Genomic DNA, 16,877 nt, shown 5'->3' on the forward strand with positions numbered 1-16,877 from the left:
ACCAAGCAATTCAGATAGCGCCACATCTTGCCTCAAGCGGTGGGGCATGGGAGCCAATAGATCCCATCCCCACCATTCACTCTATAGGCCTCAGGCTACTAGGTAGGTGGCCGTGATGACGTCACTGCACTGCCTACGCTTGGGCACAGGCAACACATCCAGATGGTGACATGGGACAAAACTGAGGTAAGTACTTTTTTGTTTTCCCCGACAAAACTGTGTGCAGTACAGAGGGGGAGGGTATAAGGGGGGCACTGTTGGCGACAATATAGTTATACTACAGGGGGCAGAAAAGAGGATAAAGGCGGCACTACTGGGGCATTATAAAAATACAGGGGGTACAACTGGGGGTATTATAAAAATATAGGGGGGCACTACTGGGAGCATTATAAATAAATGGGCACAACTAGGGACATTAAACATGCTGGGGCACTACAGGGGGCAAGAATATATATATATATATATATATATATATATATATATATATATATATATATATACACATACACACACACTGGAGGCATTAAAGGGGTATTCCGGGATTGGGGACATGGGTGTACATGTACAATGGTCCCCTAAATATTACATTCATGCCTGTCCGTCCCTTAGACATTTCTGATGGCCCTTTTTCACTTCACAAATTTTCAGCCGGAAGTGCAGTTTCTATCACTGTCAGTGACGTACCGGGTCCCTTTCTGCATAGCGAAGCCTCTTCTTCCGCTTCGCAAGGAGCCCGGTGACGTCACAGTCAGCCTCTAATTGTTACAAGCGCATGGAGGGGCAGTAACTAGGCGGCAACACAACGCGCTAAGCCATGCCCCCTATGGTCCGGTGACGTCACCGGGCAGGGCGCATTCTTAGCAAGGAAGGAGGCATTTAGGGGTGTGACTAAGGCGGAGGAATAGTTGCGGCAAGAGGCGGCATATGAATTAGGGGGGGTGGCTGCACGGAGGAGCAGGCACACACTCGAAACAACACGATGCTGCACATCGCTGGGACCCAGAAAGCATTGAGGCAGGAAGTTACCGAACAAAAACAGAGAGGTAAACAATCAGTGGGGGGACTGTAGGAGCCCTGCTGAAGTGTAAAAATACCTAAAAACATCTGGGGGGGCTGCTATTAATAGTGATTTAACAGTTTTTTTTTAAAAATCTTGATCCCGGACAACTCTAAGTTATCCCCTATCCACAGTATAGGGGATAACATTATATCGGTGGGGGTCCTACCGCTGAGCCCGTACTCCCTACAGCTTCCCGGGCAGCTCGTCGGACATGCATGTGGCCGTTCCATTAATTTTAGGGGCCTGCAGGGCCCATGTTCTTGTGATTGTGGTGTCCCAGTGGTAGGACCCCCAAAGATCTAATAGTTATCCCCTATCCTGTGCATAGGGGATAACTTAATGTACCCAGAATACCTCTTTAAATACTAGTGGGACTACTGGAGGCCTTATAAACACTAGGGGGCATTATTAGTAGTGGGTTACTGTGGGGCTGTATTATTGGGCACAATACGGAGGCCCTTGCTACTAATGGAGTCACTACTAGCAGCAGTATGTGGTACAGTTGGTGCACCGGGAGGATGATGATGGAAAAGTGAGGAATCTAAGATGCCCATGTGGTAAACTCTGCAGAGACGAGTTGCAGTTGGAATACTTCGTCATGATGGTCTGGTCCGAATGGAGAAGATGAAGAAAGAGAACATCAGCATCAGAGGAGACTTCACCAGATGTAAGAGGTATGTGGTGCTGTATGTAATGTCCAATTCAAATATGCCTTTAGCAGATGGGCCGGTGGAGGGTTTGGCACGGGGGTGGGGGCTGTAGAAGAGCTAGAAACGTCCTAGGCCACAATTTTCAAAATAAAAAGTTTTAAATTAAAGAGTCTTCTGCTTAGAAAAAAATAAAATAAAATAAAAATTATCGGAAATATGTGGATTAACACCTTGCGTTTGTTCCATATTGCATGGAAGCGTTTTGCACAGGTGTACTGGGAAACTGGTAGGATCAGGAAGGCCTATAGCAAGCTTTGCTATGGGACCCCATGAGAACTGAGTACACCCCTGGCCGGTCCCATCAAAATCTAATATAATAAAAAACCAAAATGTGTTTGACCAGCTTTTTTCTACAGTACTGTGAAAAGAGCGTACTGACCGTCATTAAGGGGTTAAGATAATCAATAAGGCCCAGATTTTAGTATCGGGGTGGAGCAGTGACAACCTCTGCAACATGTACATAAAAGAAATCAAGTCAAGTTCTGAAGGTCCACATTGAGATGATCCTTTCAGGGGTGATCAGTGGAGATGCTGGTCCTGAAGGTGGATTTTACAGTCATGATCCTTAGTTACTATAGAACAGTATTTTTTTTCTGAGCGGAATTCTACTATAAACACTAACGTGACAGAAGTCTGATTGTCACAGCGGCACGGGCAGGTCACTACACTGGATGATATATCTTTCAGCCCCGGCTGATTTGCCCCCTCCGTCCCTCAGACTTCACTAACACAATGTGGCACATACGAGGACTTGTTTACATGCAGATTCCTACAGATAACCACGGGCGAGCCTAAAATGTCAAAAGAAATGTACAAAAAAGCCACAGACAGTCCCCGTCCCTGAGTGCAGGCCACGCTCCTCCGGAGACATAATCCCGTCGTACGTTAATCAACTGCAGGATGACCCACTTGTACATGATCTAAAGTGCAGATCGCTGGGGATTTGAGAAAATTGTATTTTCTGCTGCCACAGTAGAGAAAAGGCCTGTAACTGCTGGTACTCTAACTAATGTGGAACCACAACCCCCAGCATGGTCTAACAGGGCGAAACAGTCAAAGAGACGCAGATTACAGATTATAAGTCTTTTACACCCACCGTCATAGTTCTAGTCACTTCACTGTGAAGTGCAGCAATTTTGTGGTGGTCTGTCACCTGTGACTCTTCGCCATGCTGGGAGTTGGAGTTTGCACCAATTGGGGCAGTTACAGCGTCACCTGTGCTTACTGCTGTGGTTCTTAATTACTGAGCGTACGCCAATCAGCCATAACATTAACACCATCGACAGGTAAAAGGGAATAACATTGTCAGCCAGTTCTCAAAGCTGAAATGTAGGAAGCAGGAAAAATTAGCAAGCGTAAGGATCTGAGAGACTCCGACAAGGACCAAGCTAGTGGACTGGGTCAACACATCTCCAAAAAAAGCAGGTCTTGTTGAGTGTTCCCGGTATGTAGTGGTTGCTCCAAGGAACACCAAACTTAAACCACAATGGCCATGGACACCCAAGGCTCATCAAAGAGTGTGCCATCTTAGATGTTAGAAATATACTGAAGTCTGGTTTACACCACCCATAGGACACAAGAACACGACCCTTCATTCCACAATGGAGGAGCCAACCGTGGCGTGGACCCTCTTGGCTAATCTACGGGAAGGACATGACCTATACCTTTTGCTTGCTTGACTTTTCTTGGAACTCCCATAGAAGTGAATGGATAATCCTGGGAATTGTACTTTTACGACAGCTGGAGTGTGGCAGGTTGCTGACCACAGGCCTATACTTTGTGATTATCAGCTGAGAACATGCCACACCTGTCCAAGATGAGAATACCCCTTTAAGAGGTCCGAATCAATTTCCTACCTTGCTGGCTCCATCTTCAAACACGGATTGGTGGACATTGCAAGCGAACAGAGAATTCGGGAGGTCATTGAAGTCTGTGATGCCTTGAAAGTCTTCCTCGGTCAGATATCCAGCTAAGTCCTTGCTTCTGTGTATTGGATAGAGCAACAGGAATTCCCCACCCCCGACAATGCAGGCAAAATAACTGGGGTCCCTCATCCCAGTAAAGTATGGGTCTTCCCTCATTCCTGGTGGGGATAATAAAGACAGTGAAATGAGAATAGTCAAGGTTACAACAAAACCCACACGTTGCAAAAATCCACATACCCTATATTTTAAGAACTGTGCCAACATGTCTACATAGCCCTGAACCAAGGGGTTACTTCCAGTAGACACCTACCTGCCCATTCCTGCACTGTCCTACTAATCTATCACAGATCATTGCAGGGAAGATGGAATGGAGCAGCTGTTATGACAAACATTCCCAGCCATTGCTTCTTTCAATCATAGTAAAGGTGTCCACCAGGGTCAAAACCTGCACTAGATCATCTCGCTGTTGGGTCAGGTCTCCTTGGTAATTTTGTACCATAAGTGTGCCCGGGAAAGTCCGCCATGTGCAGATTTCACAGCATTGGATGAAATGCTGCACATGGCTCTAGAAAAATTAGCTTGGGTGCACTGCACATAACATAAGAAGATGTAAGCAGGACATGGGCAAGATGGGTTTTTCCATCACTGGTTCCAGACAACAGAGGTAGACATGTGGCCTACAAAGAGGCAGCACTTATACACTGTAATGGGATAGGCAGCTGTGTGAGCAGGACATGGTCAAGGAAGGGTTTTCAGCCTCAGGACCTAAACAAGAATGTTTACATTCATAGAAAACAAGCAGAAGTCTTGAAGAAAATTTAGCCTTACGGCAATTCCACCATTTGTGTCAATTTTTAATCTGCCCAGTAGAGCGCTGATCCTAAAGTAAAAAAATGTCACTCGCCTACTCCCCACCGCTCCATTCCAGCTCCTTCTGGTCCCTGGCCTGTACATATCTGGAGAAGGTCGTGTGTGCTGCTGCAACCATATATCTCCAAGCGGCACATGACCCAGCAATGACATGACTGCTGAGGCCAGTGATTGGCCACAGCGGAACACATGAACTCATCCAGTAGCTTACAGACGGGGCACTAAAAGGAGCTGGAACAGACCCTCGGCAATGGAGGGGCACGGGGGAGAGCAGGGGAGTGACATGAAAGCTGGAATAACCCTAAATAAAAAAAAAAATTTATTAAAATAAATAAATATCGCCCTTCATCGCTCTCCTGGCATTGATCTCAGTACATTGGCATGCCACAGGAGTGGCCAGTCCTGTCCTAATCCCAAGAAATAATCCATATTCACACCGCACATTGGCCGCGCCAAGATTTCATTTTAACAAAAAAGTTTTAACCTTATTAAAATACCAGAGCGCCGCTGTATGAATTCCAGGAGGTATTAGGTGTCCAAGCCTTGTTTTGTTAGCAAAGAAACAGTCACTACCCAGATAAACCTGACACCCAAACGAGCCGCCTGAAAGCCTCCCCGGCACACAGCGCCAACTCCCTGTCTGCCCGCTTCTCTGCACTGACAATACAGCTAATGAGTATGACCATAGAGATAGTGAGAGCAATTATCCCTGGCTGCATACATCAGAAGCATGGAAATGCTGGGTAATTACTCTCCAGGTCCCCTCTATGATATACGGACACCACTTGTCTGATCAAGCAGCAAATCACCTCCATGACGCTTCTTATTACAATATGGATTTTGCTAAAGGAAAAAAAAAGAAAAAATACTGAAGCATATTGATACTGAAAACTTGACACTAGCACTTGTTCCTCCAGAGTTTCTCCAAGACATATGAAATCAAGAATAGGTTCGGAGACAGACGTTTAGGTTTTTAAGGAGGTGCACAGTGGCCAAGGCATGTTAGATGACAATATGACTGCCCAACCATGCGTACTTGTACATGGTCAGGAGGAACGGGCTTTGGCCAGACAAGTGTTCATAAATATAAAAGGTGACCATACACCTAAATAGCTGATCAACCCAACAACTTCCCATTTCCTCAAGCCACTCACCTAAACCTTTCCACCAAACATGCCACCTTTATGACCTAGCCTGCTGCTCCTTTGTAGGCCACTTACACCTCTGACTTAGCATACAATGCCATTCCAGTTTTCCTACCCAAGTATTGACCAGCAGTTTCTCCTGAAGTTACTGACCATCGTGATCTACTCATTTACTTCTCCACATGAGCTCTTACCTTCCTGATGTACTTCTCTGCACTTTCCTGAAAATGCAATGCCATTTTGGGTGTTAGACCTAATAGGGCAACCCAGCAGTCACTCCTTACTTTACTTACCTTCTTAATCTACCCAACTATTTCTCCACCTGGACTCTAACCTTACTGTCCTCCCCAGCAACTTCTATGCAGGCTTCTTAATACCCGATTTAGCATTCCAAGCCATCCTGGTTGTCTAACTCAACAAGCCAAGCCAGCAACTTCTCAGGCTTCTTATTTGTCTACTCAACTACCTTCCCACTTACCTTTTCTCCCTCATGACCTAGTCTATGACACCTGTTTACCTTTCTCACAGCTTGAAATGCCATCCAGAGCTTCTAGCCAAGTACTGACCAGCAACTTCTCCTCAAACTTCTTACCTTTCTGATTTACCCAACTACTTCTTCACTTACCATTTCACCTTCATGTCCTAGCTTACTATATCTACCTAACTTTCTGACAGCATGCAATGTTATTCGAATTTCGTAGTCATGTACTGACTAGCAACTAGGGCTACAGTAAACTATTATTCTAGAAATCGAGTATTCTATTGATTATTTTTACGATTAATCGAGTACTCTAATAAGAAAAAATGAATTAATAGACTGTTTTCCTTTATAAAAACTCATAAGACCCCCTGCCATCAGTCTCCAACACCCTTTGTTCACCCCTGTGTGATGAGCCCAAGTGCATCAGTTCCCCCCCATTGCTATCAGCCCTCCCCCTTTGTGCCAGCAGTGTCCCTCCCCCCCTTTGTGCCAGCAGGTTTCCCCCCCCCCTTTGTGCAATCATCTCCCCCCTGCTCCTCCTGACACCTGGAGTGCACAGCATCATTGGTTGCTATGACGCTGTGCACTCCGGGAGCCCGTCCTTAGTCGCACAAACTTACCTTTCCAGCAGTGGCGCCGCCGACACTCCATCGTTCCGCAGTGCTCTGCATCTGACGTCACACAGCGCATCAGGTCAAGGCGTGCGTATGTCAGTGCAGAGCGGGACCATGGATGTGGAGTGTCTGGAGGCCCCCTGCTGGAAAGGTGAGTATTGTGGGCCAGCAGGAGACCATGGAGCAGGAGTAATAGCAAGCGCTTCAGTCCTGCTCCATGGTCACGTGACATGGATTTTTGTGTGTCGAATTACTCGATTTAATCGAGTAATCGTTTCAGCCCTACTAGCAACTGCTCCTCAACCATCTTCTTAATCTCCTCAACTACTTCTCCAGTTGGCCTCTTACCTTCTTGCCTCCAGGTTAGTTACATTACAGACTAAGCATGCAAGGCCATCCTGGGCTTCCAAACCTACTGAGCAACTCAGCAACCTCTCCTCTAGCTTCTTATGATGATGCAACACAGTCCCCATAGAAGTGAATGGGGCTGAGTGAAAATAGCAAGCATCCGCAATCAAGTGCGGATGCGGTGTGATTTTCACACATTGTTGCTAAGATGACAGTCTATTCACTGCATTATTTTCCCTTATAACATGGTTATACGGGAAAATACTAGCATTCTTTAATACAGAATGCTTAGTAGGTGGTCAATTGAGGGTTGGGGTTGATAAAAATAAATAAAAATTAACTCTCATCTATAAATTAACTAATCATGAGCTGCCGGCTAAAGGACCTGTGGTGACGTCAGATCACATGGTCCAATCACATGGTCCATCACTATGTGATCTGACATCACCACAGGTCCTTTAGCTGGCAGCTCATGATTAAAGAAGTAAGAAGAGACGACAGGCAGCTACGCGATCAAGAGGAGAAGGTGAGTTAATTATTTTTTAACCCTCAATTGACCACCTACTAAGCATTCTGTATTAAAGAATGCTATTATTTTCCCTTATAACCATGTAACATCTACACAACACCAAACCCGAACTTCTGTGAAGAAGTTCGGGTCTGGGTACCACAGTCAGTTTTTTTATCACGTGCGTGCAAAACGCATTGCCACCGCGATAAAAACAGAACAACGGAACGCAATCGCAGTCAAAACTGACTGCAATTGGGTACATACTCGCGCAGGTTTGCCGCAACACATCCGGACCTTATCCGGACACGCTCGTGTGAACTCAGCCTTAAAGGGGCGGCCACTGTGAAAGTCACAGTTAATGGGGCGGACACACGGAAACATAAAATGAAATAGATGAAATATACCCGTGCGAAGCCGGGTCCTTCTGCTAGTAAGTGATATATTCTGAAAACGTAACATAAAAAAAATCTGCAAACAATTGACTTATTGATAAATTCGAGAAATTACTTAAATAGAACTGTGCACATCAAAGCTGGAGATCCTTCTGGACCACCTTCCACCATGTGGAACTGAAATGGTCTCTTCACACATCTACACGTGGCCTCGGCCCTTCTGTACTTAGCGAGTGTCACCTGCCAGTCTCCACAGGAGCATGGAGATGGAGTGGTGTCACCCACGTACTGCAGCCCCTGTTGCCCAGTAACACAATGAATGTATTTGATGTATGATTGTCAAACAATGGAGGTAATCTTTTATCCTGAAAGGCTTCTTAATGAATAATCAGACATGGAAACTTTCCCTTCAACCCCTTCAGGACACAACCTATTTTGGGCCCCAAGGATTGACCTTTTTTTTTCCGTGTCTTCATTGCCGCTTTCCGAGAGTCATGACTGCAAATTTTTCCATAAGGGCTTGTTTTCCTGCTGGAGGAGTTATATTTTTCTGTGATATAATATTGGGCCACATACAATGAGTTATGTACATTGTATTTACTTTTTCAATAAAATTCTAACATAGATTTTTAGTATTTTTTTTTATTACATGCTTATTGTGCAGTATAAATAACATTTCAGATTTATTATAATTGACACCAAATCTGTATGTTTTTATTTCACCATTTTAGCACGCTATAGAGTTTTTTTATATACATTTTTTTTGGCTTTAAATCATTTTGTTTTTACAGGGGTTTTAACGCAGACAATATTTATCCCTCTCCGCAGGATAGGGCCTAAGAATCCGATCTTTGAGTGTTTTGAGTGGTGTGACCCCTAACGATTACGAGAACGGGAATCCATCTAAATGGAGCGGCGGTCATGCATTTAACTACATGAGACTGCCGAAAAATATATGAGCGCTGTACTCGGCTATCTCTGGCAGTCCCAAAGAGTGGATAGAGGATAAGTATTATTTATCCAAGAATGTGCTGCGTGCAGCCACCACTTCCGGGATCACGTGCCGTACATTGGACAGCCTGGGGTTAGAATCCGCAGCGCCTGTGCGAGTCTGAATATCTTGCAATTGCTTTAGTGAAATATTAAAACTCACGCTTGCGCTGCAGGTTGTAATAGGCTGGGATCACATGACCAATGTAGGGCAAGTGATCCCGGAAATGGAGGCTGCACGGACCGTGGCGCATCTCTGATAACTCCTTAAATTGTGGAGGAACCTATTTATTAAACGTTATATATATAATATAATTATCCTACTATGGAATTTGACTGTGCGATCTTGTCATGTCCGTGGGAGGGAGACACCACACCAGACGAAAAAGGAGAGGGAAGAAGGCCTGAAAGCAAGGGAAGAAAGAAGGACACCTCTTAGTCAAATCCCTAGTCACAGTCCTGACTGGCCATCAGTATGAACAGACCCCAAAGGTAGGGGAGTTCATACGCAGGAGTACCTAGAGTCCTAACTCACCCTAAAAGACCCTGGTGATAGTGACAGGACTCAGACTACCTGTTCCTCCAGAAAGGAAGGATGAACAGGAGTCTCCCTCAGGCCTACAACAAAGGGCAGGGGAAAAACAACACGCAGATAAACCAAAACAAAATGCAAAAGGGAAAGGAAACACTTAACTTTCCAGTAGCTATGGCAGCAACAGGAACTCAGCCGAGAACCAAACCCCAGCAGACCACAGATATCACAAGCTATAAACCGCACAGCATTGTGGGAGAAGCAACTATAAATAAGGAAAGTTAAATGACCACAATAGCAACACCTGGAGGTTAGAGATGTGGCCAGTACCAGAAACTACACAGACGTCTACTGATCCACAAGGAAACCTGTCCGATCAAAGCCTGTGTTGCCAGTCTCACAGATCTTCTGTCACCCACTGTCATGGGAACGTCCGTACTCCAGTGTATTATTGCCTTTCGTGTTTTACCGATAGGTACACTATTATGCCATACCTTAGGCAGGTCTGCTGGCATAGCGGCCTATTGGCCGTGTCTCCCACTCTCTCTGTTTAACCAGTCGTTATTGACTGGTCTAAGGGGTTAAATAGCAAGTTTGCTCCGATCCCGGCTGTTGCAGAAGGGTGCGAGCTTTACGTAACAGGTGACACCCACAGTGGATGGCACAGGATCAGCTCGCGACCACACAACAAAGTAACTATAAGTCGATTAAAGCCAGACATACAGTTACGCCATTTTGGCGCAAGAGAATAACTATATAATTCATATACAAGCAGCCATGATGGGAGTTATAGTAGCAGCAGGAGAGCAACAGGTTGTAGGACAACACTAGCTACAACTACAGCCATGAGCGGAACTTCTCTCCAGGGGACAATATAGAGTAGATACATACCGTATCGTGCAACCAACCTCCTATTCACTATAAATACCAGGGAATGCCGATTCCAGAAATATCCCGCATCCTCTGCGCAGGGCATGGTACATTCACCCTTCCCACCGGCAATAAATAGTATCACAAAGGTATACAGGAATTCTCGGAAAGTCTACTACATTACAATACACGTCCACGGCAAGTATCCATTGTCTGTAAATAATAATGTGTATAAATGATCATACGGAGATGAGCGCCACCACAAAGGCGCTGCTTATCTCTCCCTGTAGTAGTCTGTTACAGATCAGATTCTACAATGTTAGGGTCCATTCACACGTCCGTGGTGTGTTGCGCAACACACCCGGCCGGCACCCCCTATAGAAATGCCTATTCTTGTCCGCAGCTGCGGACAAGTTCTATCTTTTGCGGAGCTGCGGACTGGAAGAACTGGGCCGCGCTCCGCAAATGCGGACAGCACACTGTGTGCTGTCTGCATCTATTTCGTCCCCATAGAGAATGAATGGGTCCGCACCCGTTCCGCAAAATTGGAATGGAGCCTTATTCACTGATTGACCGACATATGGTGTTCATTAAGAAGAGGTTCTGCAGGAGCTGCAATGTGTATCATACAGTTCATAGCTACAAAATACACACCTCAGCCGCTGCAGAACCTCACAATACACACCTCAGCCGCTGCAGAACCTCACAATACACACCTCAGCCGCTGCAGAACCTCACAATACACACCTCAGCCGCTGCAGAACCTCACAATACACACCTCAGCCGCTGCAGAACCTCACAATACACACCTCAGCCGCTGCAGAACCTCACAATACACACCTCAGCCGCTGCAGAACCTCACAATACACACCTCAGCCGCTGCAGAACCTCACAATACACACCTCAGCCGCTGCAGAACCTCACAATACACACCTCAGCCGCTGCAGAACCTCACAATACACACCTCAGCCGCTGCAGAACCTCACAATACACACCTCAGCCGCTGCAGAACCTCACAATACACACCTCACCTGTTGCACCCGGTTTTCTGAAGAGGATGACGGCATTTGATATCAATAAATGAATAAATGGTGGTGAGGAAACATTTCCCCTCTTACTCATCAAAAAGGGTCTGCAGTAGCCGAGGTGTGCATTATAAGGTTTTCTGGGGTCACAGAACTCCTCCTAATATTCGAAGAATGCAATTGGTATTTGCAGGGGTCTCCCCTCCATGTCACCTATGCATCCCAATACGATGTATGGAATTGGCATGGATGAGACCACCCCTTTATATCAGCAGTGACCGGTAAAAGCTGGTTACCGGCCATATACATTCAGCCATAGTCCACGAGCAGATCTATTCTGTAGGTAACATTTCTGATCACCATGCAGGACACCAAATTAGGAGGGACATGAAAAATGGGGGTGATTTACTAAAGCTAGTACACGGGGAAAGTGGAGCAGGTGCCTACAGCACTCGTTTAGAGTCCAGCAATCATTTCCCAGTGGTCTTTAGGGCACACACTGCGCGCTTCCTCCTGGATGGCACCACTTCTCTACATGGTGTACTCGTGGACTATAAGACACAATTCTAGTAATGAAGTCTTGTACAATCTTACAGTCAGCGGTCGTACAGTCTTCTCTGCCCCAACACGAATCCGTACACGTCTGGAAGGGAAGCGGAACACCATGTGCAAATTGCATTCAGCTTCCTGGCAGACAGGACACAGCAGGACAACTCCCTGGAGAATGGGGAGGTGAGGACACCACTAGACCACCAGGTACTGGAATATTAACCCCTTTCCACTCTAGACCAGTGGAAATTAATGTATTAATTCTCTGTTCTACCATACACCACCTCTCACACCTGTGACCACCAGGTAGTGACCCCCTCTTGTACCCAAGACCACCAGGTAGTGACCCCCTCTTGTACCCAAGACCACCAGGAAGTGACCCCCTCTTGTACCCAAGACCACCAGGAAGTGACCCCCTCTTGTACCCAAGACCACCAGGTAGTGACCCCCTCGTGTACCCAAGACCACCAGGTAGTGACCCCCTCGTGTACCCAAGACCACCAGGTAGTGACCCCCTCGTGTACCCAAGACCACCAGGTAGTGACCCCCTCGTGTACCCAAGACCACCAGGTAGTGACCCCCTCTTGTACCCAAGACCACCAGGTAGTGACCCCCTCTTGTACCCAAGACCACCAGGTAGTGACCCCCTCTTGTACCCAAGTCTACCAGGAAGGAACCCCCTTTTGTACCCAAGTCCACCCGGTAGGAACCCCCTTTTGCACACAAGACCACCAGTTAGTAACACTATCTTGTACCCTCTACCAGGTTTCAACACCCATTTGTAACATAGTTAACCAGAGAATTGATTATTAACCCTTACTGTCAGCTAGACCACTAAAGAATGGGGACCCTAGATCACTAAGTATTAACCCTCTTACAGATGTTTACACCCTTTCTAACCGAGACCATCAGGGAATTGATTATTAACATCTCTTCTAGTCTATAGTTACCACTAAAGAAATGTCAATCCTCTCTTCTACCTTGGACCACCAGGTGTTAACCCCTTCTTGTACCTTAGATCACCACAGAATAAACTGATACCTTTCTTAGTTAGATCACTATGGAAGGGGACGTTAGCCTACAAACAGGCATGCTCAACCTGCATCCCTCCAGCTGTTGAAAAACTACAACTCCCAGCATGCCCTAATAGCTGTAGGCTGTCCAGGATGCTGGGAGTTGTAGTTTTGCAACAGTTGGAGGGCTGCAAGGTGGGCATCCTTGGCCTAGACCATTAAGTATTAAGCCTCCCTTGTACTCTCTAGGCTACATATATTAACCCCCTCTTGAACCTTAGATCACCAGGTATTAACCCCTCTAGTACCGTAAACCACCAGGGAATTAATTACTTACCCCTATTCTGGTCTAGACCACCAAGAAAGGAGACATTACCCCGGACCACCAGGGAATCAAATATAAACCTTCTTTTCAATTCTAGGCTACCAGGTTTTAACCCTCTGTTGTACCCTAGAAGACTACAGGTCCTAACCCCCTTCTTGAACCCTAGACCACCAAGGAATAAAATACTAACCCCTCTTCTAGTCCAGACCACCGAGAAAGGGAACATTACTCTTGACCACCATGGAATCAAATATTAACCCCTTCATTACTTCTACTCTAAGGCTACTTTCACACTAGCGTTCGTCAGTCCGCTCGTGAGCTCCGTTTGAAGGAGCTCACGAGCGGACCCGAACGCCTCCGTCCAGCCCTGATGCAGTCTGAATGGATGCGGATCCGCTCAGACTGCATCAGTCTGGCGGCGTTCAGCCTCCGCTCCGCTCGCCTCCGCACGGACAGGCGGACAGCTGAACGCTGTTCGGGTGTCCGCCTGGCCGTGCGGAGGCGTGCGGATCCGTTCAGACTTATAATGTAAGTCAATGGGAACGGATCCGCTTGAAGATGTCACCATATGGCTCAATCTTCAAGCGGATCCGTCCCCCATTGACTTTACATTGAAAGTCTGAACGGATCCGCGCAGGCTACTTGCGCACTTGCGAAATTTTTTAAAGTATTAATGCAGACGGATCCGTACTGAACGGAGCCTCCGTCTGCATTAATATGATTGGATCCGTTCAGAACGGATCCGATCAAGCGCAAGTGTGAAAGTAGCCTAAACCACCAGGGAAGTCTTTTTTTCGTCTGAAATATTTATATATTTTTTTATTTATTTATCGTCTTTGTGTAAATAATTCCAGGATACGTTTTATTTTCCCGAATAACAGCGCTCATGGAGTCTCTTTGGCTCACAGCCAAGCGGAGGGCGTATGGTCCTGAAAATGTCAATGTACTATATACCTTTCCATACGACTCGAAGCTTGTATTGAGCTGTAACGTGACTGTGTGAACCGGTCCTTAGCCGGAAATCACTGACAGACAAAACTACTGATGGAGCCATGATAAGTATTATATGTCCATAGTAATAGATTTACTGCCACCTGTGAAATGATGCAGTTCCTCTGCTTCCGCATCTATATCCTAATTATTAGGGACCCTGGAAAAACATGCCCGTTTCTTCGGGGGGAGGGGGGGGGGAACCACCGCGCTCAATAGACGTTTTGGTGGTCCAAGTCGGTAGGTTGGTGGACATTCATCTAACGTGCCTGGTAAGGATGAGGTCTAGAGTGAAGTCTCTGGGCTGTCCCCACACTGCTGCATTAGGGTCCGGCCACACCGTCAGGTTTCCTGGTGCAGCCAAAATCAGGAGTGGATCATAAAAGGAGAGAAGCTATACAGGACAGATACGTCTTCTCTGTTTTTAGAATTCATCCCTGGTTTTGGCTCCAAAATGCAGAAACCTGACCACGTGGTCGTACCCGTATCCACACCGTAAGAAGCTTTAGGGATCAAATTAAAATTAAATTAAAAAAAATGGCAAAAATGGCATCGCAGGGCGGTGGGTGCCATCCATACCTGTTTTTTGCTGAACCCCCATGCTGTATCAGATGCAGAAGACAGGCTGCTGCCAAGGAGGAAGCCTACTTTATGCTACCCTCTTGTAACTTTCTGGGTTTATTACATGCACCGCCCTCTATGAGTGCAATGTTCTTTAAATCAAGGGAAGGTATATATATATATGAGCCACATCTAATACAGCAAGTCTTCCCTCCACAGGGCAGCCCCTTCCATATGCAACTTCTGCAGCCGTTCTCCACCCTGCACTGCCCCATCCCCCTGCACCCCTGGACTGCCCCATCCCCCTGCACTGCCCCATCCCCCTGCACCCCTGGACTGCCCCATCCCCCTGCACCCCTGGACTGCCCCATCCCCCTGCACCCCTGGACTGCCCCATCCCCTGGACTGCCCCATCCCCCTGCACCCCTGGACTGCCCCATCCCCCTGCACCCCTGGACTGCCCCATCCCCCTGCACCCCTGGACTGCCCCATCCCCCTGCACCCCTGGACTGCCCCATCCCCCTGCACTGCCCCATCCCCCTGCACTGCCCCATCCCCCTGCACTGCCCCATCCCCCTTTACCCCAGGACTGCCCCATCCCCCTGCACCCCTGCACTGCCCCATCCCCCTGCACTGCCCCATCCCCCTGCACTGCCCCATCCCCCTGCACCCCTGCACTGCCCCATCCCCCTGCACTGCCCCATCCCCCTGCACCCCTGCACTGCCCCATCCCCCTGCACCGCCCCCATCCCCTGCACCGCCCCCATCCCCTGCACCCCTGCACTGCCCCATCCCCCTGCACTGCCCCTTCCCCCTGCACCGCCCCCATCCCCTGCACTGCACCCCTGGACTGCCCCCATCCCCTGCACCCCTGGACTGCCCCCATCCCCTGCACCCCTGCACTGCCCCCATCCCCTGCACTGCCCCCATCCCCTGGACTGCCCCCATCCCCTGGACTGCCCCCATCCCCTGCACCCCTGCACTGCCCCCATCCCCTGCACTGCCCCCATCCCCTGCACTGCCCCCATCCCCTGCACCCCTGCACTGCCCCCATCCCCTGCACCCCTGCACTGCCCCAGCACCCCTGCACTGCCCCAGCACCCCTGGACTGCCCCATCCCCTGCCGCCCTACACTGCCCAATCCCCTGCACTGCCCCCCTGGTCTCCATCTCCTGATGTCACACATCTGACCTCTGCCTGCCATGTCCTGCACAACTCCTGTGTACCCTCCACAGACACCTACCTGCCAGTGCTGAGCCCTCTCTGCCTGGCAGCCACCTCCATCTGCCTCACCGTGCACAATAACACTTCCATCCCCCGGAGCTCCGTCTCTCACCTACCTGCAGCGGCGGCGGCAGATCAGCTGTGTGTGTCCTCTCCTGCTCGGTCCCCGCCCGCACTGCTCCAGTACACAGGCGCACAGCTGACAGCCGCCGCAGCCAATCAGCAGCCGCCCGACCGCATCGCTTCCCTCCCACATTGCGATGTGAACCTGAGAACTTACCTCATTACCGCGGTGTATACGGTCCAGGCGGCGCGCGGATACAGGAGCGTGAGCTGTATATAGAGGTCGGGGGGCTGTACACAGGTTATATACAGGCTGCAGATACAGGGTTATATACAGGCTGAGGACACAGTGTTGTATACAGGATGGGGATACAGGGTTATATACAGGCTGGAGATATAGTGATATATACAGGCTGATGATACAGGCTGAGGACACACAGTGTTATATTACAGACTGCTGATGATGAAACTAAAAAGTTGTTGATACTTTTAAAATCTATTCTGTCACGTTCTTAAAAGAAAAGAAAGGCAGTAAAAAGAAGCTGTACCCATTACCATCTCCCTCCTCTGAGGAATCTGGCTCGCTCTGAAGGAGAAATTACTTCTGGTTCAGAAGATGAATTGACCATTGCTGAAGAGAAGTTTCTATTTAGAAAGGAAAATGCAAATCGTTTAATAA

The 16,877-nt window shown here is 47.9% G+C and overlaps 1 protein-coding gene across 4 annotated transcripts in view; it reads right to left on the reverse strand.

Moving 5' to 3' along the window:
* Positions 1-16,304, reverse strand: part of RCAN2 (regulator of calcineurin 2) — a 67,159-nt gene extending 50,855 nt beyond the window's left edge. Inside the window, exons 1-2 of one of the 4 annotated variants that reach the window (XM_044289651.1) lie at positions 16,252-16,304; positions 3,627-3,853 (exon numbers count right to left, since the gene is read on the reverse strand). In XM_044289651.1, the coding sequence (XP_044145586.1) occupies positions 3,627-3,851 (225 nt within the window). In that variant the 5' untranslated portion in view covers positions 3,852-3,853; positions 16,252-16,304. The other 3 variants (XM_044289652.1, XM_044289653.1, XM_044289650.1) reach the window with 3 other exon arrangements.
* Between the last annotated feature and the right edge of the window lie 573 nt (positions 16,305-16,877).

The sequence above is a fragment of the Bufo gargarizans genome, chromosome 4, assembly GCF_014858855.1.
Source record: "Bufo gargarizans isolate SCDJY-AF-19 chromosome 4, ASM1485885v1, whole genome shotgun sequence".
Classification (NCBI taxonomy): domain Eukaryota; kingdom Metazoa; phylum Chordata; class Amphibia; order Anura; family Bufonidae; genus Bufo; species Bufo gargarizans.